Below are 26945 nucleotides of genomic sequence, written 5' to 3' on the forward strand. Positions count from 1 at the left end.
TCCCAGAGGCGAAAGAGTCTACTCAGAAAAAGGCAAGTCCAACCTTCTTCCTCACTATGAATACTAATGGATGCTGGTGAGAGGACTGAGTGACGCAAGTAGATGTATTATAGCACCCTCCAACTCTAGGTTATGAGTGTGAATCCAGCCCACTGCAGCAGTGGTTTGGGGTTTTTTGGCCTTCCTCTGCAGCATGGGACATGGGTCACTTGCAGGTTGAAACTAGTGTAAATGGTGGATTTTCTGTGACTTGAAGTCTTTAGACCATGATTTGAGGATGTCAGTAATTCAGCCAGAGGTTTTGGGCCTATTACAGGAGTGGGTGGGTGAGGTTCTGTGGCCTGCAGAATGTGCAGGAGGTCAGACTAGATGATCATGATGGTCCCTTCTGGCCTTAAAGTCTATGAGTCTCTGAGCAGTCACTGACTATTGTTACATATGACGGCTGTGATGCCTTCATGAAGCAAGAAGCTTGGTGCCCTGCAAACAAACGTCCTCATGTACAGAAATCTCCAGAACTGGAAACTTAAGCAGAGGAACCATAGAATGATTCAGCCTTGTAAACTGGCCGGCCCTCCTGAACAGAAGGCTAGAGTTGGTGGGAAGTTTTCCAATGGAATGTTTTTCCATTGGAAAATGCAACTTGATCTATATCAAACTTTCTGTGGGAACATGAGGCTTTTCATGACATTTCCTTTAGGGAAAAAAAAAGCACCAAAAGGAAGCATTTTGATAATGTTGAAGTGTTCCATTCCAGCACTTTCCAAATGGAACATTCTGGTTTTTCGTTTTCAAGTTATTTTGTTTTGAAATTTATTTTGTATTAAAAAATATAAAAAACCCAAAAAGTCTAAATCAAAATGACATGTAAAAATCTGTAAAATGGGGTGATAAAACGGACCTCCTTTGTAAATCACTTTGAGATTTACTGATGAAAAGCATTATAAAAGAGTCAGGTATTACTATTAAATCAATGGGCAATTTCACAGGAAATTGATGCACACAACTTTGTGTTTGGTGTTTTTTTTTTTTTTTTTGGTCTGATTCATAACAAAAAAGGGTTTGAAGTGTCAGAATTTCCCATGGATGGGAAATTTTGGTTCCTGAACAGCTCTACTTCTGTCACACTGCTGAGGGAGCTTTGTTTGCTGTTGTCAATACCCTACTGGTGCTGAGGATAGAGGGACTCTAAATGAAATTTACAAATGTGATTTAGGAGAACGGCACTTTGCCTCTTGAATCACTTTTGTGAATGCTCCCCTCTGCCTCTGGGTCTGGAAATCTGACACCTTTTAATAGCACTAAACTCACTAAAAGTCAGTGAGGTCAATTGGAGGCAGTTGTTTCCTCCCCACTGCTTTGAAGTGACTCCATTAGCTTCGCTGGGCAATGGTGAGGAAATGCCTCCAGCTCTAAACTTGGCTGTTATGTGTTTGTTAATGGGCTTTCTGTTTTATTTCCCACTGCAGCTTCTGTTAGGCTTTGGGATTGGAAAAGGCCTTTCCCCCCTCCCGGCTGAAACGAACATGGGAAATCTGCTACATGAACTCTGCAATGTGAGACTCCAAAGCATTCCAGCTCGAAAACAAGACACAGTTGCAGGAAATCTTTGCTAGAAATTAACTGTAGATTTAGGCCTTCCTTCTCCAGTGATGGTTTCTGCAACAGTGACCACAAGGAAACGGTGTCCAGTTGGTTACTGGAGTCCCACTGGGATATGTCTAAGTAATGCAGATTCTTAGCCTAATGATGAGGTCATGCCACTACTTTCAGCATCAAAAAAATCTCACTGCACAAGCTCAGTAAAAGAATGTAAGTCAGGGAGATGACGGGGGTGGGGGGGGGAACCAGTCTGGGGCAAAATTAGAACAATACTGTCTGGGGACCTCTGAATATTCAGAGGGAAACTTATGCTGCAATGTTCTTCTCTTCCTGAGATGCTCTAGCTGTCATCACATTTGGGTGTTTATATAATCTATGAGTATGAATGTGCAAGCCTCTGTGTGCTTATGTCTGAACATGTAATCCCTCATGCCTGTTAGCCTATGGGCAAATGTATTTTGTAGCGAGTGTGTCAGTCTGTTGTCAGTTTGTGTCAGCATGTGTTGGTGTTCGCATATGTGAGAACTTGTGTGTCAAACCAATGGGGGTTAGCCAGCATAAGAGAGAGGAGAAACCGGCCCAAGGGGTGGGTGTGTGTGTGCGTGTGTGTGTGTGCGCGCGTTAATATGGGGAGGAGGGTGTGCACACACAACTGTGAGCACGAGGCCTTTGACGTTCCAGCAATGAGCCTTTTTTGTATTGAAGATATGTTAGTATGTGAATTAAAATAGGACTGGAATGATAGACAAAGAAAGCTACACAGAGAAAGGTGGAGACTGATTAGATGCATATGTTAAATGCTCTGTGTCTGTTTTATTTGAAAGAATAAGAGTGAAAGAGAAGCACTGACAATACACACCAAAATAATCTATATAAACATTTCTTCTTTGTATTCATTTATAGATTAAAATAAGACGCCTTGAGAGTATAGAAACATACGTCTCTCTTTGTAGGCTTTATATAACAATCAACATAAAACAAAATGAAAGTACCTGACAGCTTAAATAAGGATGGGAGCCTGGGCTCCTGTCTCCCCCATTAATCTTTTCTGATCCAGACACTGTAAGGAGGCATAAAAGACTCAGATAATAACATCTTTTCTGCACACTGACTCCCATAGGCAGATTTTATACTCGGTTACTCCACATAATGTCAACATTGTTACGAGACAAAACCACCATGAAGGAATTTTTTCCCCTTCACATCTTCTGCCTAGTGAGCGCCATACAAAAGTTTTGTGTGCCGGATAAAAACCCAGTAAAGTCAAGTGAAAGCTTTCCAGTGACTCCAATGGGTTCTGGATCTGGCCCCAGGTGCTCTTGACAACAGGGACATGTGGTAAGGTGCAAGTGGCTTTAGCTGAGCACAGATCAATAGACAATGAAGCTGGGAAAATACCTAGTAATTCATCCTACCCATGCCCTGTCCTGTACTAGTAAACTCTGCAGTCCATGGATACCAACCCCTATCACACGGTTATGCTTTGCGCCCAGATATACCAGGTAATTTGGGCCAGGGAATAAAAACTCACCTCTGACAGGTCATGCTTTTATTGTGGCCAGTCCTAGATTGTTCCCCATTCTCCAATGCTTTGTGCAACCCAATTTAAAATGGGGCTTCCATCCCCTGCTTTTGGGAGACTTAATTATGTCTCATTGTTAGAAAATTCTTCCTGAAGTCCAGCCAACGATTTCCTTGGCTCTGTTTAATCTTGTTAACCCGTATACACCCGCTGGAGTTAGTTTAAACAATTCTCCTTTCTCTTTTCTCAGGCAGGTGACAGCAGCGACTCTGTTGCTGGCTTCTTCAGCAAGCCAAGAAATATCTACAACATTCATGTTACTTCTCTCACTCTCTCTCCGGAGAAGCACGCCCCTGGTGGGAAGCTGCAGAGAGCACAGGAATCAGGTGCAACCGTCACCTAAGAGATTACAATAATAGTACTTTCCCCTTCTGCACCACTTTGCACCAGAAGATCTCATGCACATTGATGGAATAGGGTGTAGGAAGTATGGGCTACCCTATGCATCCCCTCATGGCAGGGTGTGGTCTGTTGAGGTCTGCCTCAGTTTCCCCTTCAATGGGGATAACAATGAGTTCACTTTCACAGCCTGCGCAAGGAGCAGCTGAGCACTCTAATTAACATCAAGGGGTCTCCTTTTAATGAAGCCGTCTGAAAGGAAAACTTGTACAATACTTTAAAGGCTAGTACACCTCAAGATCCAGCTTTGGACTTCTCAGAACTTCTAAGTCCCAAAACAAAAGTCTCTGGGTCTGGTCCAGGGGTCAGCAACCTTTCAGAAGTGGTGTGCCTAGGGTGACCAGATGTCCTGATTTTATAGGGACAGTCCCGATTTTTGGATCTTTTTCTTATATAGGCTCCTATTACCCCACCCCACCCCCATCACACTTGCTGTCTGGTCACCCTAGGTGTGCTGAGTTTTCATTTATTCACTCTGATTTAAGGTTTCACATGCCTGTAATACATTTTAACCTTTTTAGAAGCTCTCTCTCCCTAAGTCTATAATATATAACTAAACTATTGTTGTATGTAAAGTAAATAAGGATTTTAAAATGTTTAAGAAGCTTCATTTAAAATTAAATTAAAATGGACCCAGGCAGTGTGAGTGCCACTGAAAATCAGCTGGCGTGCTGCCTTTGGCACCCATGCCATAGGTTGCCTGCCCCTGGTCTGGTCAAATCTTCAGGGATCACCCTCCCTTGCCAGGTGTGCAGCTTCTAGCCCACACATGCCCTTTGGCTTCCTCTTCCTGTTTTAAATAGGACAGTCCTCCATCTGCAACAGGGAGCCCTGATTATATACAGGCGGTCCTGATTGCAGCTTCTGGCTGGCCATTAAAGGATAGCATACTCCTTCACAGGGGTTCACAATAACAGGAATTAGGGCTGGCAGCTGATCCTGGGGCCAGCTGGCTCCACCACCCAAGTGGGCAACAAAGGATTCACAGCGGAATCACAGCTGGCTTTCATCAGGATCTCCTGATTGGTCAGATGCCTGAGTGGCTGGAGGAACAACAGGTGTGCACTTATGCCCAACAGCAGCATTAGGCCACTGGCTGTTCAAAGCACTCACCCACGGCTGCAGGAGTGCCTGGACCTGCTTGTTCCCAGCCCTGTTTCTGCCTCAGACTCAGCTCTGCGCCTAATTCCTGACTTTGGCTCCGACGCTCGGCTCTGGTGTCTGGCCTCTGACTCCGGGTTCCAATTCCTAGCTACCGACACCTGCTCCAGCCACTAGACATGACTGCCCACATCCCAGTCTCTGACACACAGCCTGTGAAGGTCACTCAGAAAGTTAGCGGCAGAGGTGGGAGAAGAGCTTAGTTTCTCCTGACAGCCTGGACAGTGCCTAATGCACAGAGCATTTCCTCATTGGGATCACTCAGCTGATTAGACACCGTGGCAGCCAGCTGGACACAGCTGAGAGCATCCTAACGGAGCTCCAGCCTGCCATCCCTTGATCCCATTAGGATCCCTTAAAGGGGTGGGGCTACTAAGGAAGAGCAGGAGTTTAAAAAGCCAGCTCCTACGTGACCAGTGGAGTTAGTGAACAAGGGAGTTTAGAGAGGGAGGAGGAAAGCCAGATACACCTAACATTTTCTAAATTTAAACCAACAATCTCACACACACACACACAGGCAAAAAACAAAACAGCAACAGCAACAAACGCCTCACAGGAGTAAAATTAATGCAGGCAGAAGTCCAGCAGCAGAGTGGGGGCTATGCACTTTATTGCATTGACGGCAGCACGTAGGATTATCTGCCGTATGGGCGGCTGCATATGTATGCAATTGGTGCAAGCAACTCATGGCCCTCAGAGACCAAGTACAGGAAGCACTCTTGGGACCACAGCATCTGAACTGGAGGGACTAAGGGAGACAGAGAGGTACAAAGATGAGACATTCCGAGACACAGTAAAGCGATCCCACCCCAAGTGTGACGGCCTCGGTGCTGTTGAGGAGGATGAAAGTCTCCTGGAAAGAGAACATCAAGCTGGAGTGGAGAGAAATGAACCCGTAATTGGGACTTTGCTTTCAAATGTCCTGGTATTCCTCTCGCTCTGAGGATAACCCCCGCCAGGTTATTAGGAAGAGACAGGCAATAGTAATGGGGGATTTGATTAATAGAAATATAGATCATTTGGTTTGTGATGACCAGGACAACTACATAGTGAGTCACCTACTGGGTGCGAAGATTGTGGAGCTCTTGAGACATCAAGACAGGGTTATGTGCCGTGCTGGAGAGGAGCAGACGGTCATGGGCCATATAGGGGAATAGTCACAGGCAAAGGTAGGAGAGAGGTGCTGGAGACCAAATTTAGTCTGCTAGGTAAGAGATTAAACGCCAGGAGCTCCATGGTAGCAGTATCCCGTTCCACACCCAGGGCCAGTTAGACAGGCAGAACTGCAGGGTCTCAATGCATGGATGACACGATGGTGTAGGGAGGAGGGTATTAGGTTTATTAGGAACTGAGGAATCTTGGGAAAGGAGGAGCCTATACAGGAAGGATGGGTTTTATCTAAAACAAAATGGAACCAGATTGCTGGCATGTAAAATTAAAAAGGACGTAGAGGAGTTTCCAACTAAGGGCTGGGGAAAGCCAACAGATGCAGAGGAGGAGGAGCAGCACATGGTTCAGACAGAGCTCTCCCTTGGGGGAGGATCTATTAATAGGGATTCTCTATATCCTAGTAAATAGGAGATATAGAAGTTGATAAAGGACAGGTAGGAACTGAAGAGAAACAGTCACACGAAAAAGAGTCAAGTTCAATTACATCACATGAAGGCAGAGAACTAAATACTGACAAATTTTATAAGTACTTGTATACAAATGCTAGAAGTAAAAAAGATGGATGAACTTGAGTGTCTGGTATTAAATGAGGATACCAATATAACAGGCATCACAGAAACTTGGTGGATTGATGATAAACAATGAGATGGTAATATCAGGGCAGAAAATACATAGGAATGACAGAGTAGGTCATGCTGGTGGGGGAGTGTAACTATATGGGAATGAAAGCACAGAGTCAAATATAGTAAAAACCTTAAATAAATCAAACAGTACCCATCTCTATGGATAGAAATCTCATGTTTGAATAATAAATTCCCTTCTTGAATAATAAGAGAATAGCCGTAGGAATAAGCTACTCAACACCTGACGAGAATGGTGAAGGTGAGTGTGAAATTCTCAGAGAGATTTACAAGGCTGCAAAAATAGAAACCCCAATAAAAATTGGGGATTTCAACTATCCCTATATTGTCTGGGTTTGGGTCTGTTCAATATCTTCATCAATGATTGAGATAATGGCAAAGAGAGAACACCTTATAAAATTTGCAGACGATACCAAGCTGGGAGAGGCTGCAAGTGCTTTGGAGGATAGGATTACAATTCAAAATGATCTGGACAAACTGGAGAAATGGTCTGAAGTAAATAGGATGAAATTCAATAAGGACAAATGCAAAAGTACTCCTCTTGGGAAGGAACAATCAGTTGCACACATACAAAATGGGAAATGACTGCCTAGGAAGAAGTACTGCAGAAAGGGATCTGGGGGTCATAGTGGATCAGAAGCTAAATATGAGTCAACAGTGTAACATTGTTGCAAAAAAAGCAAACATCATTCTGGGATGTATTAGCAGGAGTGTTGTATGCAACACATAAGAAGTAATTCTTCCGCTCTACTCCACGCTGATTAGACCTCAAGTGGAGTATTGTGTTCAGTTCTGGGCACCACATTTCAGGAAAGATGTGGACAAATTGGAGAAAGTCCAGAGAAGATCAACACAAATTTATTAAAGGTCTAGAAAACATGCCCTATGAGGGAAGATTGAAAAAATTGGGGTCGTTTAGTCAGGAGAAGAGAAGACTGGAATGGGACATAACAGTTTTCAAGTACATAAAAGGTTGTTACAAGGAGGAGGGAGAAAAATTGTTCTCTTTTAACCTCTGAGGATAGGACAAGAAGCAATGGGCTTAAACTGCAGCAACAGCAGTTTAGGTTGGACATTAGGAGAAACTTCCTAACTGTCAGGGTGGTTAAGCACTGGAATAAATTGCCTAGGTAGGTTGTGGAATCTCCATCATTGGGGATTTTTAAGAGCAGGTTGGACAAACACCTGTCAGGGATGGTCTAGATAATACTTTGTCCTGCCTTGAGTGCAGGGGACTGGACTAGATGACCTCACAATGTCTCTTCCAGTTCTATGATTCTGTGTCACCACAGGGAGGGATGCAAAGATAAAATTTCTAGACACCATTAACGACTGCTTCTTGGAGTAGCTTAGTCCAGAAACCTGCGAGGAGAAAGGCAATTCTTGATTTAGTCCTAAATGGCATACAGGATCTGGTCCAAGAGGTGAATATAGCTGAACTGCTTTGTAATAGTGACCATAATATAATTAAATTTAACATCCTTGTAGATGGAAAAATACCAAATAAGCCCATCACAGTAACATTTAACTTCAAAAAGAGGAACTACTTAAAAATGAGAGCGCTAGTTAAATGGAAATTAAAAGGTACAGTCACAAGAGTGAAATGCCTGCAAACTGCATGGAAATTTAAAAAACCCACCATAATAGAGGCTCAAATTAAATATATACCCCATATAGATAATACAGTAAGATGACAAAAAAAATGCCATCATAGCTAAGCAGAGTAAAAGGGGTGGTTTACTTATAGGAAAAAAGGCCTGCTCTAAAAATTGGAAGTCAAATCCTACAGAGAAAAATAGAAAGTCTGGCAAGTCAAGTGTAAAAGTGTAATTAGGTAGGCCAAAATAGAATTTGAAGAGCAACTAGCAAATGAAACAAATGAACAGCAAAAATGTTAAGAATATCAGAAGTATGAAGCCTGCTAAACAACCAGTGGGGCCACTGGACAATCAAGGTGCTAAATAAGCATTCAAGGAAGTTAAGGCCATTGCAGAGAAGCTAAATGAATTCTTTACATTCGTCTTTATTGCACAGGATGTTACGGAGATTTCCACACCTGAGCCATTCTTTTTAGGTGACAAATCTGAGGAACGGTTCAAATTGAGCTTGATAGAGGAGGCTTTGGGACAAATTGATTAAATAGTAATAAGTCAACAGGACCAGATGGTATTCACCAAGAGTTCTGAAAGAACTCAAATAGGAAATTGCAGAACTACTAACTGTGATATGTAACCTATCGCTTAAATCAGTCGCTGTACTGGAGGATAGCTTATGTGACACCAGTTTTGAAAAAGACTCCAGAAGCAATCCTGGCAATTACAGGTCAGTAAGCATAATTTCTGTACCAGGCCAATTGATTGACTTGAAACTACAGAAAAGAACAGAATTATCAGACACACAGATGAACATGATTTGTTGGCAAGGAGTTGACACAATTTTTGCAAAAGGAAATCACGCCTCACCAATCTATTAGAATTCTTTGAGGGAATCACAAACATGTACAAGGGTGATTCAGTGGATATAATGTACTTGAACTTTCAAAAAGCCTTTGACAAGGTCCCTCACAAAAGGCTCTAGAGCAAAGAAAGCAATCATATGATAAGAGAGAAGGTCCTCTCATGGATCAGTAACTGGTTAAAAAGACAGGAAACAAAGGTTAGAAATAAATGGTCGTTTTTCATCAGCGCCATTCAACATATTCATAAATGATCTGGAAAAAGAAGTAAACAATGACGTTGGAAAGTCCGCAGATGATACAAAATTACTGAAGACAGTTAAGTGCAAAGCTGACTTCAAAGAGTTACAAAGGGATCTCACAAAACTGGGTGACTGGGCAACAAAATGGCAGATGAAATTCAATGGTGATAAATGCAAAGTAATGCACATTGCACAACGTAATTCCAGCTGTACATATAAAATGATGGGGTCTAAATTAGCTGTTACCACTCAAGAAAAAGATCTTGTTGTCACTGTAGATAGTTCTCCGAAAACATCTGCTCAATGTGCAGTGGGAGTAAAAAAAACAAACAAAAACTAAGAATGTTAGAAACCATTAGAAAAGGGATAGATAATAAGAGTAAATATCATAATGGCACATATATACACACACACACACACACACACACACACACACACACACACACACACACACACACATATACATATGTATCCAGGATACACCCATACCTTGAATACTGTGCCCAGTTCTGGTTGCCCCCTCTCAAAAAAGATGTATTAGAAATGGAAATGGAACAGAGAAGGGCAACAAAAATGATCAGGGGGATGGATCAGCTTCCATATGAGGAGATATTAAAAAGACTGGGAATGTTCAGCTTAGAAAAGAGATAACTAAGGGGTGTGTGTGTGGGGGGGAGATAAAATAGAGGTCTATAAAATCATGACTAGTGTGGAGAAAGTGAGTAAGGAAGTTATATACCTGTTCACACAACACAAGAACCAGGGGATCGTCTAATGAAATCAATAGGCAGCAGCTTTAAAACTAACAAAAGGAAATACTACTTCACACAATGCACAGTCAGCGTGGGGAACATTGCCAGGGGATGTTGTGAAGGCCAAAAGTACAACTGGGTTTCAAAAAGAAATAGATAAGTTCATAGAGGATAGATCCAACAATGGCTATTAGCCAAGATGGTCAGGGATGCAACCCCTCTGCGTCCATAAACTCTGACTGCCAGATTTTGGGACTAGGTGATAGGGGATGGATCGCTTGATAATTACCATGTTCTGTTCATTCCCTTTGAAGCACCTGCCATTGGCCACTGTCAGAGGACAGGATACTGGGCTAGATGGACCATTGGTCTGACCTAGCATTGCCGTTCTTATGTTCCTTGGCTCTAAGTAGCTACTGGGTCAGGTTCTTAGCCTTTCACTGCTAAACCAAAAGCAAACCAAAAGCAGCAGCAGACAAAGCAACAACAGCCACCCCGTTAAAGTTCATTTCACGGGCTCTATATTCTCTTCTTACCCTCTGAGGAAACATGATTTTACCAGTTGTTGCATGATGCAGGGAGGAATTTGCTGACCTTTACATGTGGAGACCAAAAGGGATGTTGGCAGTGATTATCCAAATCTTTGGGTCAATATTTACTCTTGATTGTGTGTGAAGGGGATCAGTCACCACGGGTGCCATCCAATGCTCAGCCAGGGTGTGGCAGGTTCTCTTCTTTCCTATCACCCCCATGCTGGAAGCCACTCTGGTCCTGTGGTGGTCCTGCCCTCTGTGCCACATCATGTGTTTTAGATCTGCCCCTTTCAGGGTCCAGCGACAGGGTAGCCCTCTGGTTTAGTCAAGGGGGCTCCAGGGCTCCCCCTGGGTTGAGGTTTCAGGATCTTGACCCTTCTGTCCTCAGAGCCTTCTCCCCCCTAGACTCTCAGTATCAGGAGTCGGCCTCTGCCTTCAGCATCACCTAGGTATTGGTAGGGGAACCTGCACCCACTGGGTTCCAATCCAGGGGCCAGTGCAAACAGCTAAATCAGTGGTGGGCAACCTGCGGCCCATCAGGGTAATCTGCTGGTAGGCCACGAGACAATTTGTTTACATTGACCATCCGCAGGCATGGCCACCCGCAGCTCCAAGTGACCACAGTTTACCGTTCCTGGCCAATGGGAGCTGCGGGAAGCGGCCCGGGCCGCAGGTTGCCCACCACTGAGCAAAATTCTGCACCATCAGAGGGGTATCCTGCCATCTCCTTGGATCATTTCTTACCAGACCCCTCTTTCCCAATGAGTAAAGCCATTAAAGTCCTGGAGTCAAACAAACTCAGACCTTCTGAGAATCCCGAGTTTGGTAACGTTACTATAGCCAGGCCTCAGGCAGCAGGAGCTCAGAGCGCAGGTCACAGAATATCAGGTTTGGAAGAGACCTCAGGAGGTCATCTAGTCCAACCCTCTGCTCAAAGCAAGACCAATCCCCAACTAAATCAGTTCACTTCTGCTGCCCTCCCAAGCTGAGCTCCTTCTCCATGCCAGGCATGCTTTGCAGATGTGGCGGGGTGGGGCTGCCTGGGCCCAGAGCAGCTGCTCATCTGGTGCGGGGGTTTCCTTACCCGGTCACAGTATGAAATAATAAAAAGGTGACAATTACATTTCTCTCTCATATTTCTAAAGTTTAATGTGCATTGAGTGGGTCAAGCAGGGGACGTCCTGAGGGGCTGAGAGTGATGAACCTAACCTCCAGGTGCTATCAAATCCTCCAGGGAAGCGAGGGGAGATGGAATGAAAGACCGAGGATGTGCCTCAGGTTGGGAAACCTATAGTACAGGGCTTATCTGGTACTTCTCTGAGAAGAATTAAGACACAGTCTCATCACCCATTGTGTAAGCTGTAGAATTGATGGTTAGCGAGGACTTCTTGGGTCACCCAGCCTCACCCGCTTGGTTTTGCTGGATGGCTGTCCACACACACGTCCCATTAACACCTGCTTTCCTCTGCTCTTGAGTTTCTACAGGAATAGGGTCTCAGGCTATGTCTACCTGTACACCTTACAGTGGCACAGCTGTGCAGCTACAGCAGTGCCACTGTGAGGTCTCCTATGTAGCTGCTCTTTGCCAGTAGGAGAGAGCTCTCCTGCCAGCAAAATAAAACCACCCTCAATGGGGGGCGGTAGCTTTGTCAGCAGGAGAGCATCTCCCACCAACATAGCGCTGTCCACTCCAGTGCGTTTCATTGGTAAAACTTTTGCTGGTCAGGAGGATGGTTTTTTCACACTCCTGACCGACAAAAATTTTACCAACAAAAGTGCAGTGTAGACATAGCCTCAGTCATCTCCCTGGGCTATGAGGGCTCTCCTTCATGTGATCTTTCCACCCAGAATCCCCAGGTGAGCAGACTACATTTCCGTACAAAGCCAAGCAAATTCTGCTTTGCTAGGAACTCTGAGATGCCTGCCCAGAAGCCATGGTTGAACGCTGTTCCACTGTAGTTGAACGTGTCCTAGTTGCAGGTGTGTGGATGCCAAGTGGATGCACTCCATCATGACCAAGCTAGCTTTCCTCAAGATACAGAACTCTACTGCAAAACAACCACGTTAACCCAGCAGTCTGGCCACGGCCTAAGAACCTGTGCCACTCTCCAGTGCCTCCGACTGGTAAGAGTTTTCCCCTAAATCTTTCCTCTTCCACTTTATACTATTGATCTTTCTTTTGTCTTCTAGGAGTGTGACTGATTCCTCTTCCTCCCATGACACTGTTACTTTGAAGGTATTTATAGACTGCGATCATGTTCCTCCCTCCATCTTTTTCCCTTTTCTATTTGGTATAAATTGAGTTCCCTCAGCCTCTTCTCATGTGCCTTATCCTCACGAGGTCATGCTACCTGTGACTCCAAGCTAAGGAAAGCTCAGCACAGCTTCTAGAGCATTGGCCAGTGGGGAGGACTCCCTATGGGATCGGGTCCAGCTACTACCCATGCTCTGCGAGGGTCTCAGCTGTGAAAATGTGCTATATGCATCTTCTGCATAAATGTATCCTCTAGAATAGGGGCCTCTGCAGATGCGCGCGCGCGTGTGTGTGTGTGTCTGTCTTTGAAACTTTATTACCTGGGGATGTGCATGACCCAGCTCCCCAGTGACAGGTGGGTCCAGCGGAATTGGAATCTCAAGTGACAAGCAATGCAGAATTCCCCTTCGGGGCCTGTGGCAGTGAGATCAGACTGGGAAACCCCTCACCCTTTGGTGATAACAATTCTTGACCCAATTTCTGATCCTCCCACTGCCTCCACTCTTCCCTTCTTGACTCCCAGTTGCTCTACAGATGTCTGCCTGTGTACCCAAATCCAAGTCCAGACCACCCCTTTTCCCTGTGCATCTCACCTCCAAGACCCTATTCATCTACTGACCTTCTTCACTCCTCCAGTGTGCTACTCCCAAGAGCCACTTGCATCCTGCATAGGGTTCTCATTTTTACTAGCTCACATCATCATTTGCTAATCCAAGATCCCTTTTCATTTCAAAGGTACAACAGAGCATCCTAGTGAAACTGGGTCCTGGAAGCTCTTCCCCTCTTTTTGGTTGCCAGTGGCCTAAATCTCAGCTGTGGCTGGAACTATCACAGGGCTTTCCTATGGCAGCTAGAAAATTCAAAGGGAGTTGGATGCCTGAATCCATTAGATCCAGTTCTACAACTCTAACCAACGCCTGTTCGGTCCCATTTACATCAATGGAGAGTCTACTTCACTTTTTTCTATTCCAGTTGTTCTCACTGTTAAAAACAATGTTTCCCTAACACAGAGCCTGAACTTTTCCTCCCATCGGTTCAAACCATCGCTCTTAGTCCTAGCTTTTTCGGAGGTGGAGAATAATTCCTTCTCATCACCTTGAAGGTATTTATAGGCCATGCAAGTCTTTTTAGATTGCTCTTAGCAGAGGCACTTTGGCTCCTGCAAGCCATCCAAAAGACGATGTTGCCATAACAAGAGGCACAGGTGCATGATGCGTTTCTTTGGGGGAGGGGGTGGAACTGCTACATCGAAGTCCGGAAAATGTTGCACAGGATCATTAACAAGAGAAGGAAACAAGACAAACTGAATTACAGGGGGGAAAAGGAGAAATGAAACAAAGTTGTCTGCAAATTTGGCAGCAAATCAGTCAGTATAATTCAGCTAACCTTTGTTACTAGGAGCATAAAGGCTGCTTGAAACACTGATGCAAATGTAACTCCATACAGTCCCTTAAGCAAGTAGTTCGGATTCATTTCATGCCCTCTATAGTAATTCACCATATCAGTTTACTTTGTTCTCCATTAGTAGGTAGCAAACCCTCAACCCTTATTATAGAAGTCCCAAGTGTCCATACCTTTATTTTGTCACATTTGGTGTGAAATCTTTTAAAGGTGCTTAATACTGTATGTACCAAGATTCTAAGGAAAGAGCAACTCCAGAGCCACATCAACAACAGTGAAACATACAAGCCACTCTGGTACATCAGTCATCTATTCCCAGAAGGAGTCAGTTTATTGTATCCAATATTAAGGCAGCTGTCACCAGATGGCACAGTTACACATAGTCTTCTAAGTTCTTTTTCCTAGCATGTGAGCAAGCTTTTAGTCTTGGACGAAATACTTGTCAGATGTGACCCTAAGAATCCCTCAGTGCCAACTGGCAAAGGATTCCCTGTTCTCTAACAGCAACTCTTATAAGCCAGACAAACTCACTACACCTTGCACACCGCTTTCACAGTATTTATCCATAAAGAATGTCATGTGGGACCTTAAATCAAAGCCTGGATAACACTGGTCATTAATATTATCATGAAATATACGTACTGACACTATGTAAGGAGTTAGGTGTGTATATATTGGAAAATACGTTGGAGTCTGAATCGAAGCAGGGTTGACAAGCAGGTTTTGACTAGACAAAGGATGTATATTCACTTGTCTCTTTATCTTCACTGAGAAAGCAAACAAGGACAGTGCTTTTGGCATTCATGAAAGAGGGATCCCAGCCATGTTGGCTGGAGATGTTGGGAGATAACTTGCTTTAGGTGAGACAGCTTCAGACAAGGAATTAGCCTGTTAAAGCTAAATTTAGACTCTCGAAAGTGTGTTACACTTTTTGTTGTTTGGGTAGCCATTTGTTGCCATTATTATCCTTCATTATTATCTTTTAAATCTAAGCCTTTAATAAACGTATGATTGTTTTCACAATAAATATATCTCAGCACTGTGATGTTATAAAGTACGTGATCCTCAGCCGAACCAACCAGCTGGAGTGTACACTATCCCCTTGGGGATAGCAAACCTGGGAATTTCTGTAAGTGGCCCCAGTGGTTAAGTGCCGGACACTGTAGGAAGGGCTTGGAGGATTATCACTGACCTGTAGAGAGAGAGGAAGGGCTGCAGGGGCCCGGAGAGCAGTGCTTGTGTTCCCAGAGGCTATTGGTCTCAGACAGCTGAGCTACAGCAGCCCACTTCTCGCTATGGGCCAGTGGTGGCCAGGTGCTTCACAACTCTGCATACCCCTGGGGATCATCACATTAGGTTTTGGTTATACAAGTTTATGGTAAAGGGATCTGTGGGAGCAGGTGGAGATTTTACTCTCCACCTTGGTCTCTGAGTAGAGTAAACTCTTGAGGCAGAGCTGCTCCTTGGGAGCCAGGCATTATTATTGGGCTGAGATATCTGAGATAAGGGATTGCCCTGCATACTGTTTGGCCATCTCTGGGTGGATTCAGGAGTGGCAGAGGCGGGGGGGGGGGGGGAAGAGGAGACAGAGAAAGAGAGAACAAAATAAATTGCACTTGGAATATACCATAACTCTTCACCAAAAATATGCCTAGGATGTAGCAAAACATAGCATTAAGATTGCCTTTAAAATCATGAGAGATTAAAAAAAAAAAAACAATTTGGAGGTTGCTTTCTGTGTGTTCTGGTTTCCGAGCCCCTAGGATGCACTTGGATCTTGTTTTCAAGCTTCCACCCAAAACAAGGGCTCCAACTGTAGATTTAAAAAACAAAAGGTGAAGTGTTCTCAAACACGGGATGCCAGGAGCTGGGGCGTGAAGTAAAACAGCAATTATTGCGAGACTTGCAATTTATCAATATCAAGGAATTCATTCAAGAAGGATGTTGATAAATTGCAGAGGGATTCAGAGAAGAATCACGAGAATGAGGAAAGGATTAGAAAACCTGCCTTATAGCAATCGACTCAGGGAGCTCAATTTGTTTATTTTTAAGAAGAGAAAGTTAAGGGGCGACTTGATCACAGTTTATAAGCACCTAGCCAAGAAAAGCAGAGTACTTCCAGTATCTGGAATTTGAAGGTAAACAAATTCAGCTGTGGAATAACATGTACATTTTTTAATAGCAAGGGTAATTAACCATTGGAACAACTTACCAAAGGTCATGCTGGGTTCTCCGTCACTGACCATTTTATAACCAAGATGGGATGTTTTTTATAAAGATCTGCCCTAGGAATTATTTGGGGGAATCCTATGGCCTGTGCTAAACAGGAGGTCAGACTAGATGATCACAGTTGTGCCTTCTGGCCTTAGCCTCTATGAATCAAGGCAGGATCACACACCAGCCCCAAAGAAAAGTCACTGGAAAGTTTTCCTTCCACCGTGTGGGTATCTATTTAGATGGTAAGCTATTCAGGGCAGGGACTGTCTCTTATTCCATAGCTTTATAGTGCCTAGCAGGATGGGGCCCTGATCTCAGATGGTGCCTCTAGCTGCTAACATAACTGAAGTATAATGAAGTCCAACACAGCAGCGGTCCCCCAGTTGCAGAACCTCACCAGGCAGGAGGAAAGTATTCCCCCTACCTCTGCTTTTATTTATGTCATGACACTTTTAGCTCTGTTTTGTTAATACCAAGTTTAATGCTCACATGAGCAGCTCTTTGGTGTTCAGCTGCCCACAGAAAGCTCTGTTTCTTTCTTATTTTACTTAATTTGTCACCACAGCAGATGAGTGCTTCATTTACAAGAGTTGAAAAAAAAAATCTAGATTACAGATGCCACCCAGAGAAAGAAACCCAGAAGCCGGCAGCTGAAGCCCAAAAGCATAGGCTCACCATGGTGCCTCAGAAAGGGGTTTGATTCCATTTCTGAACTGCCAGGGGAATGATTTGCGAAAGACTCACTAGCCTTCCTTGCCCTGTCACTGGGGAACCTGAGCACCATCAATACTCAAAGGCTTTACCTCTTTTCCTGGCCCTTAGGATGCCCAGACAACCCCATGACAACCAGGTTATACCCGCAACTTACAAGGGCATTTATTTTCTGCAGAACCTTGGATACTGAGAAGTATGGAAAGGGTCGTCTGTTTAGTCAGGAAGCTTTATTATTATTTTGGTACTAGTCAGAGGCCCAACAAAAACTGGGCCCATTGGGTGCTGCACATACAGTGAGAGAAAGTCCCTGCCCCTCAGAAGCTTATAATCTAAATCAGGGGTAGGCAAACATCCAGCCCACAAGACCATCCTGCCTGGCCCCTGAGCTCCTGGCCTGGGAGGCTAGCCCCTGGCCCCTCCCCTGCTGTTCCTTCTCCCCTGCAGCCTCAGCTCGCCCCACTGCTGGCGCAATGCTTTGGGCTGCGGGGCTGCGAGCTCCTGGGCAGCACAGCTGCAGAGCCCGGCCTGACCCAGTGCTCTGTGCTGCGTGGTGGCTGAATGGAAGCAGGCAGGAAGGAGGGGAGGTTGGATGGGTGGCAGGGGGCAGTCAGGGGCAGGGGTTCCAGGGGCAGTCAGGGGACAGGGAGAAGGGGTGGTTGGATGGGGCAGGGGTCCCAGGGGAGCCATCAGGAATGAGAGGAGGAGTTGGATGGGGTGGCGGGGGTCTGGGGGCAGGCAGGGGACAGGGAGCTGGGGGGTGGTGGTAGATGGGGCAGGGATCCCAGGGGGGCCGTCAGGGAATGGGGGGGTTGGATGGAGCAGGAGTCCCGGCGGGGGTGGGGAGTGGAAAGAGATAGGAGGTGAGGGCCGGGCCATGACCCTCTCCCCTAACTGGCCCCCCATACAATTTATGAAACCCGATGCGTGCCTCAGGCCAAAAAGTTTGCCCACCCCGATCTAAATAGATAAAAAGACGGGAGGGGAAACATATAGCAGGTGGAAGCGGAGCTGAGAATACAATCACTAGACCACATACCTCTTGGCCATTTTCACCCACCCCTATGGATTGCTCTTCATTGTTTATAAAACCATAGGGAGCTAAACTCATCTTTGCTGGGACAAAGCCAGAAACAAAAGGCATTGACACAAATTCCACCCGGCAATCTACAACAACTGAGTCTTACAACAGGCAAAATGCTATTCCGGCAAATGAATAATGGTGACTCTTGATCTGAATTACGTGCTTGGGCTTTTGTCTTCTTTGTAAAAGTAACAAGCACAGAAAGTAAAACCCATTGGGATCCTTATGCCCTAAATCCTAACCATTTAGCATCTGGACAATTTTAAAATCTTGTTGCCAAAGATGACTGCTCTCCCCTCGGATTCAAACAATACACCGCTGAGAGCAGTGGTGTATGGAAGATAAACCATTAAATCATACCTAGCGAGGAGGTATTGGAGGACCTGTCTCCATCCCCCCCGCCCACCTCAATAAATCGGACATGTGAGCTATAAACCAGCTGCATACACTTGAGTGTCAATGTACCCTCCAACTTATGCGTCTGTGGTTAGGTTAGTAAGTGATATTGCACAACCCTGTCAAAACACCCACATGCAGCAAGTATTGGAAAGAGGAGAGATTTTTGCAGTTGGAGTCAATAAATCAAAACCACAATACAACTATTTTTATATAGTGCCTTTCATGCAAACTGCATCCCAGAAGGCTTTAAAGAGAAAGATGAATTATAGGGTTATGGAGTTCGGTACACAACGAATAACAGCGGCTAAAAAGAGAGAGGCGCTCAGAGCCACACACGGAGAGAAAAAGAGATGTTTTCAGAGTGAACGTAAGAGAGATGAAGAGCAGAGGGGATACAGAATAGGACTGAGTTTTGGACAGGTGATTCCTGGCCCAGGAAAGAAAAGAAGAAAACAGTCATCACTTGAAAGAAACACTTAGTAACACCGATGGAGCTATGATCATTTACACCCATTGAGGATCTGGCCCCATCTTTCCAGCAGACTTTGGCACGTGATATATTAGAAGCCAGGAGGATGGGGAAACTTTCAGCTAAAAGTAAAATGGGAGGGGACTCGGCCGCTGGTCCATAGGAAAGACCATGCAACGGTCATGCTCCCATGGCATCCCAAATGTGTGGAAGGAGAACCCTGTATGCTGCCTCCTTCAAATCTGACCTTCCAATTCACCTCTGCCTGGATGCCCACAATCATTCTAAATAGTCAGGCAGCTGGTGAGCTCTGCCCACTGCTTATTATGCTGATCACAATGATCTGACTGTTCTCTGTCTGTACCCCCCTTTTGTTTCTTGTCTGATACTCAGACTGTAAGTGCTCTGGGGCAGGGACCATCTCTTTGTTCTGTGTTTGTCCACAATCTAGCACAATCGGGGATCGGAGACCCTAGGTGCTAACACAAGCCAAATATTCAATAACAATAGTGCGCCAAGGGGACCAGGACTCAGGAGACCTAGGCTCTATGCCTGGGCAACCACTGCCGCTGGCCTGCTGGGTGACCTTGGGCAAGCCACTCCACCTTTTTGTGCACCTCAGTTTCCCCATCTGTAAATTGTAAAGCGCTTTGAGCTGTGCTGGTGAAAAGATCTAGGTAGTGTTCTAAAATATCTCTCTGACATTTCCTGGAGGTCTGTCAATTTAATGTAACACATCCAAAACTAAGCTCCTGATCTTTCCTCCCAATCTCTCCTTCCCCTTTTCCCCTTCCTTGCTATCATCACTGTATGACGCCCCAGGGCCTGTCACCCAGGGATTATCTTGCCCTGCCAGACTGTGTCCAAATTCTGCCACTTCTTCCTCCAGGACATTGCTAAGATTTTCTTGCCTTCTCTCTATACAGCTAAACTCTCAATAGCCTTCACCCTGTTCCAACCCCAACTACTGCAGCCTGGTTTCTGGCCTCCCTGATTCTCACATCGCCATCTGCACCAATCTACTCTCTCCTCACAATCCACATCAAGTGCAATCTTCTCCCTCGCCCATCTCTCTGACCACATCACCCCCTGGAGTAGGCGCTCCATCTTCCATTGTATCAAGCTCAAGCTTCTTGTCTTCACTTACAAGGCCCCATCCCCACATCAGTTAACCTGATTTTGTTTCTGATCTTGTCCCTTCTACTCTGACAATGACATCAGCCTTGTCTGCGCACTTGCCCATCATGCTGCCCCTTACACATAGATTGTGTCATAAACAGATAGCTAAGGGTTAATGTCTCTTTCACCTATAAAGGGTTAACAAACAGTGACCTGCAAACACCTGACCAGAGGACCAATCAGGAGACAAAATACTTTCAAATCTCATGGGAGGGAAGCCTTTGTTTGTGGGTTTTGGATTTGGCTTTGTTCTCTCAAGGTCCTGGATGGGACTAGAGGTGCAACCAGGTTTCTGCCAATCTCCCTGCTACAGTCTCTTATTTATTCAGAATTGTGAGTAAGAAAAGGCGGTCATAGTCTTTTAATTTGTTTTTCCATTTGCATATGTGTACTTGCTGGAAGTAGCTTAAATTGTGTTTCTGCTGGAGAAAGTTTATTTCTACTGTTTATAGTTGAAAGACTCTGTAACTTTTTACCATCTAAAGTGAAGAGATAAACCTTTTACTTTTTTCTTTCTTTCTTATTAAAAGTTTTGCTTTTAAGACCTGTTTAATTTTTTTCTCCTAGTTAAGGTTCAAGGGAATTGGTGGGGAGAAGGGAAGGATAAATTTTCTCTTTGTGTTATATTCACACAGCTTGTATTGCCTCTGGGTGAGGGGGGAAGGTAACACTCCTCTCGGCGTGGTGATTCAAAAAGTTGAATCAGGCGATCTCCTAGTGTTCCCAGGGCAGGAAGGAGCTGGGAGGAAGAAGGGAGGGAGGAGGGAATGGCTTATTTCCCTTTGTTGTGAGACTCAAGGAATCTGGGTCTTGGGGTCCCCTGGGAAGGTTTTGGGGGGACCAGATGGTATCAGGCCCTAAAAATTCCTGATTGGTGGCAGCCTATCAGATCTAAGCTGGTAATTAAGCTTAGAGGAATTCATGCTAGTACCCATATTTTGGATGCTAAGGTCCAGAATTGGGAATTATACTTGACAATTGTCCACCCTGGGGCTGATTCCTAAGAGGCAGTCTTGCCTTGTGAATAGAGCACTGGACTGGGATGCAAAAAGACCTGGGTTCTGCTCTGCCACAGGCCTGCTGAGTGGCCTTGGGCAACTCACATCACTGCTCTGCCTCAGTTTCCCCCCCATCTGTAAAACTGGGACAACAATTCTGACCTCCTTCATGAAGCACTTTGAGATCTCTGGATGAAAAGCAGCATGGAAGAGCTGGGTATTATTATTATCAGGGCCCTCCCCTCAAAAGCTGCTTCTGCAACCCCGCCATGGGAGAAAAATGACACATCACCAACATCATTACTAGCTCTTCCTCTGCCTGCCCTTATCGGGGCCCTGGCAGACGGGCATCCTGACCCTGAAGGCTTCGACCCAGCTGCTGGTGACTTGTCGGGAACGCAGCCTGCATGTCGCTGCTGAAGAAAGCCAGGCCAGGGGAAGCACCCAGTGTAAGAGGTGTCTGTGGGTGGTGGCCCTCAGAAAGTAGGCAAGAGAGCTGCCGGAGGTGGTGTCACATCCAGGAGTTCTAGGACTTCAGCTGGATGCACATGGAGAAGTACAGGATGGAGGATGCTAACCAGCTACACATGACTAGAGTGGCATCAGAGGAGTAGACAGAACTGGCTGTTCTTTGGGGAGGGGACTGGCTGCTGGCCACCTTGGGCAGTAGATGGTGCTCTGCTCCCTATCACATCCCCCCATCGATCACGGTCAAGAACTGGCACTGCTGTACTGGCAACAGGAGGAGAACCCACCTGCCCCCACGGTTGGGAGGCTCACAGCCATCACAGCCAAGAGGAAGAGACGTAGGGTTGCGGTGGTCAGGGACTCCTTTCTGAGGGGGATGGAAGTATCCATCTGATGACCTGAAAGGATGTCCTGGGTGATGTGCTGCCTACCTGGCATCCATGTTTGAGACATTATGGAAAGGTTGCAGAGGCTCATCTGGCCTCTCTGAATACTACCCCATGCTGTTCCTCCAGCTGGGCACTAACAACATGGTCAGGTCTGACCCTGAGCAGATCAGCAGTGACTACGGGACTGTGAGAGCAAGGATGAAGGAGTCGGGAGCACAAGGGGTGTTCTTGTCCATCCTCCTGGTTGAGGACAAGGGCTCAGGCAGAGAGACACATCCTGGAGATGAATGCATGGTTTCACAGATGGTGTCAACAGAAGAGTTGTGGCTTTGGAGGCTGTTCCAGGAAGAAGGACTGTTAGGAAGAGATGGGGTCCATCTGACCAAGAAGGAAAAGAGCCTTTTCACGCACTGACTCAGTGAGGAGGGCTTTCAACTAGGTGAAAAGGAGGCAGGAGACAAACGTCCACAGGCAGATATAGAAAAATCTGACCTTAACAAGGGCTAGATGTTGTGGGGGATGGAAAAGGGCAATAGGTGCAACAAGAGGGATAATAGTGGGCAAATCGGCTCAACATCTTAGATGTCTATTTACAAATGCAAGGAGTGTGAGGAATAGCAGGAAGAACTGGAAGTATTAGTACATATGCTAAATTATGTACCACAGAGAATTATTGGGAGAAATCTCATGACCGGAATATCAGTATAGCTTGTTCAAGAAGGACAGGCAAGGTAAAAAGAGAGGACATGTTGCATTATACATCAAGAGTGTATACACTTGTTCTGAGGTCCAGAAGGAGGTGAGAGACCGAGCAGTTGAAAGTGTCTGGGTAAAGATAAAAGGGAGACTTTTCATGGCAGATGTCTACTACGGACCACCAAATCAGGAAGTGGGGGTGGATAAGGCATTTCTAGAACAATCAGACATGTCCAAAACAAGATCTGGTAGTAACGGAGGACTTTAACTACGCAGACATCTGTTGGAAATGTAACATGGCAAAACGTAAAATGTCCAATACGTTCTTGGAATATATCGGGGACATTTTGTTTCAGAAAGTGGAGAGAGGGGTCAAGAACAGGCACACTGTACTATGGGGGGCAGCCATCTTAGATTTAACTGACCAACAGGGATGTTGTGAATCTGAAGGCAATTTGAGTGAAATGGATCATGAAATAATAGATTTCATCATTCTAAGGAAAAGAAGGCGTGAGAGCAGCAGAGTAAGGACAATGGACTTTAAAAAAAAAAAAAAAGAAGCAGACTTTACCAAATTCAGCGAACTGGTAAGTAAGGTCCCATGGGAAGAAAATAAGAGAAAAAGGACCTCAGGAGAGATGGTGGTTTTTTAAAGAGAGAATAATAAAGGTGCCACAGCAAACTGTCCCAATGTGAAAGGAAGATAGGAAGACTAGTAAGAGGCCATTGTGGTTCAATTAGGGGGTCTTTAACTACCTGAAAAATATAAAAGGAATCCTACAAAGAGTGGAAATATGGAGAAATAGCAAAGGAGGAGTACAAAAGGATAGCACAAGCAGGCAGGGACAAAATCCGAAAGGCTAAGGCACAACATGGATTACACCTCACAAGGGACAGGAAAGGCAGTAAGCAGTAGTACTGTAAATATAGGAGGAACAAGAGAAAGACCAAACAAAGGGCAGATTCTCTACTTAGTGGGAAAGGAGAACTAATATCGGACGACATCCAGAACGCTGAGTGTTTAATGCCTATTTTGCCTCAATCTTCACTGAAAAGGTTAATCACAACCAGATACTTAATACAATTAATATTAACAAGGAGGAAGAAATGAAATGCAAAATAGGAATAGAACTGGCAAAGAATACATCTCTATCTCGATATAACGCCATCCTTGGGAGCCAAAAAAAAATCTTACCGCGTTATAGGTGAAACTGCATTATATCGAACTTGCTTTGATCTGCCAGAGTGCGCAGCATGCCCCCCCGCCCCGGAGCGCTGCTTTACCGCGTTATATCCGAATTTGTGTTATATCGGGTCGCGTTATATTGGGGTAGAGGTGTATTTAGATGAGTTAGATGTATTCAAATCGGAAGGGCCAAATGGAATTCACCCTAGGGTATTTAAGGAACTTGCTAAATCAGTCTTAGAACCATTATCAATTATCATCGAGAACTCATGGAGGATGGGGAGTTCCACAGGACTAGAGCAGGGCAAACGTAGCTATCTTTAGAACGAAGAGGACCAGGGGAATTATAGACCAGTTAGCCAAACTTTAAAACCTGGAGAGATACTAGAACAAATTGATTAATCAATCAGTCAATTTGTAAACACCCAGAGGATAATAGAGTTTATGAGGAATAGGCAGCAGGGGCCCCAGGAGGTGGGGGCTGCTCTCGGCCCCCTCACTCTGGGAAGGTGGAGAGACCTGGGCTCCTTGGCCCAGCTACAGCTTCTGACTTGGCCAGGGGGCAGGGCCTTGCCCCCCATACTTTTAGGAAGAATCCATCACCCTTGGTGGGTGCAACTCGTTGAAAGACCATGTTCAAAGAGTAGCAATGTACGGTTCGGTGTTAAACTGGGAGGACGTATGTAGTAGAGTCCCACAGAGACTTGGATAATGACTCAGATATTATCGATGACTTGGATAATGACTTGGATAATGGAGTGGAGAGTATGCTTATAGCATTTGCAGATTACGTTAAGCTGGAGGACAGGATTAGAATTGACAATGATCTTGACAAATTGAAGAATTGGTCTGAAATCACCAAGATGAAATTTAATAAAGACAAGTGCAAAGCACTGCACTTAAGAAGCAAAAATAAAATGCACAAGCACAAAACGGGGAATAATTGGCTAGGCGGAAGTATTGCAAAGGGTCCGGGGGTTATAGAGGAACACACATTGAACGTGAGTTGACAATGTGATGCAGTTGTGAAAAAAAGCGAATGTCATTCTAGGGTGTATTAAGACACGGGAGGTAACTGTCCCACTCTACTCGGTGCTGGTGAGGCCTGAGCTGAAGTACTGTAGTGCCTAGAACTGGACACACTTTAGGAAAGATGTGGACAAATTGCAGAGAGTCCAGAGGAGAGCATCAGCCATAATAAAAGGTTTAGAAAACCCGGCCTATAAGGAAAGGGTAAAAAGCCTGGGGATGTTTAGTCTTGAGAAAAGAAGACTGGGGCGGGGGGACCTTGTAACAGTCTGCAAATATGGAAGGGCTGTTACAAAGAGGACAGTGGCCAGTTGTTCTCCATGTCCTCTGCAGATAGGACAAGAAGTAATGGGCTTAATCTGCAGCAAGAGAGATTTAGGTTGGATATTAGGAAAAGCTTTCTAACTATCAGGATAGTTAAGCTCTGGAACAGGCTTCCAAGGAAGGTTGTGAAATCCCTGTCATTGGAGGTTTTGAAGAACAGATTGGACAAACACCTGCCAGGGATGGTGTTAGGTTTACTTGGTCCTGCAGCTTCACTAAATAACCTCTCGAGGTCCCCTTTATGATTCTATGACTCCCACAAGAAATCGACTGGCAATGGTGGAGAGAAAGAGGCTGATAAAAATGTATATTTGTATTTTTTTAAAATGATATAAAATGTATGTATTGAGGGAAAAAAAATCTTATTCAATCACTAAATCCATTCCCAGCAAATGCAGGATGCAAAACGCAGATGTAAGAATGTACCAGATGTTAAACTGATGCTCCACTTGATTTCAGACAAAAGGAAGAATTTATATAGACCTTCATGCCTTGGTGCTCAATGAGAACCTGATTCAAACTTATTGAAGTCAACTGTAGTCCTTCCCTCCACTTTGGGATTCAGATCAGGCCCCAAGTCACCAGCATGTCATTGTCCTTTTCCCCCTCTTTAACTCAAACGTCCACGAGACTCAACTCAACGGCAGTCCTCTCCTTCAATGTCCTACGACAGAAACACCAAAGAGCAGTGGGGGAAGAGGAGAGATACCAAAGACTCTGAGACCAATGGGAGGATTTGCCTGCAAAGTTTCCCCAATAAAATTTGAGAGGAGGAAAATCAGGGTCAAAACACCATTGGGGAGTGCTATAAAACAGGCAAGTGAACAGACTCACTTTGAAGCTCACTGTGGGGCAGGTGTGCTCAATATATTATCTTTGGCAGAGATCATTAGGCAGGGACCAAAAGGAGGCTTAAAGATGCTTTTACACCTATGCAGTTGGTCCCTCCAGGTCTGAATTCAGACACTCTGGTGGGGCAATGTTAGGGAAACTCATACTACCCCTGTCTGATGTAGTTGTCCTTTAGAGAGCTAGAAATAAGGGCTCCCTTCACAGCACTAAATACACTTAAAAAAAACCAAAGCAAAACAAAACCCCCAAGGTGTTTCAATCTGCTAGACTTGAGAAAAACAACAGTCTAGTTTGACTGAGCATGTGGCAGGGCTCCAAGAAATCCTGAGTTCTAATCCTGGCCCTGCCACAGTCTTGCTGAGGTCACGTGGGCTAGGATTCTCAAAAGACAATACGGGAGTTAGGTGCTTGACTCTGTGTGGCTGTTTCTCACCTATAAAAGGGGACGATGGCAATTACGCACCCAGTGGGGGAACTGTTGAAGCTAAATTACTTAGTCCCTGTCCCAAAGATCTTACGATCTATCTTTTTGTTCTGTGTTTGTGCAGTGCCTAACACAATGGGATCCTGGCCCATGACAGGGACTCCGAGAGTAAGTCTACACAGCAAAGAAAAACCTGTGGTTCGCCCATGCCAGCCGACTCAGGTTCGCGGGGCTCATGCTGTAGGGTTGTTTCGTTGTTGTGGAGACTTCCCGTCTTGGGCTGCAACCCAGGCTCAAGGGTCCTTGAAAGGTGGAAAGGTCCCAGAGT

At 45.1% G+C, this 26945-nt stretch overlaps 3 protein-coding genes across 4 annotated transcripts in view; 1 reads left to right on the top strand and 2 right to left on the bottom strand.

Annotated features, from left to right (window-relative positions):
* Positions 1-13970, top strand: part of ATRN (attractin) — a 384706-nt gene extending 370736 nt beyond the window's left edge. The window contains exons 28-30 of one of the 2 annotated variants that reach the window (XM_050943298.1): positions 1470-1556; positions 3375-3510; positions 12728-13970. In XM_050943298.1, coding sequence (XP_050799255.1) covers positions 1470-1556; positions 3375-3510; positions 12728-12735 — 231 coding nt within the window. In that variant the 3' untranslated portion in view covers positions 12736-13970. Of the gene's footprint in view, positions 1-1469; positions 1557-3374; positions 3543-12727 lie in introns of those variants that run through there. The other variant, XM_050943297.1, reaches the window with a different exon arrangement.
* LOC127046411 (uncharacterized) overlaps positions 1-26945 on the bottom strand; it is a 632746-nt gene that overhangs the window by 555731 nt on the left and 50070 nt on the right. The window lies entirely within an intron of this gene.
* GFRA4 (GDNF family receptor alpha 4) overlaps positions 1-26945 on the bottom strand; it is a 140904-nt gene that overhangs the window by 109099 nt on the left and 4860 nt on the right. The window lies entirely within an intron of this gene.

Source organism: Gopherus flavomarginatus, chromosome 3, assembly GCF_025201925.1.
Source record: "Gopherus flavomarginatus isolate rGopFla2 chromosome 3, rGopFla2.mat.asm, whole genome shotgun sequence".
Taxonomy (NCBI): domain Eukaryota; kingdom Metazoa; phylum Chordata; order Testudines; family Testudinidae; genus Gopherus; species Gopherus flavomarginatus.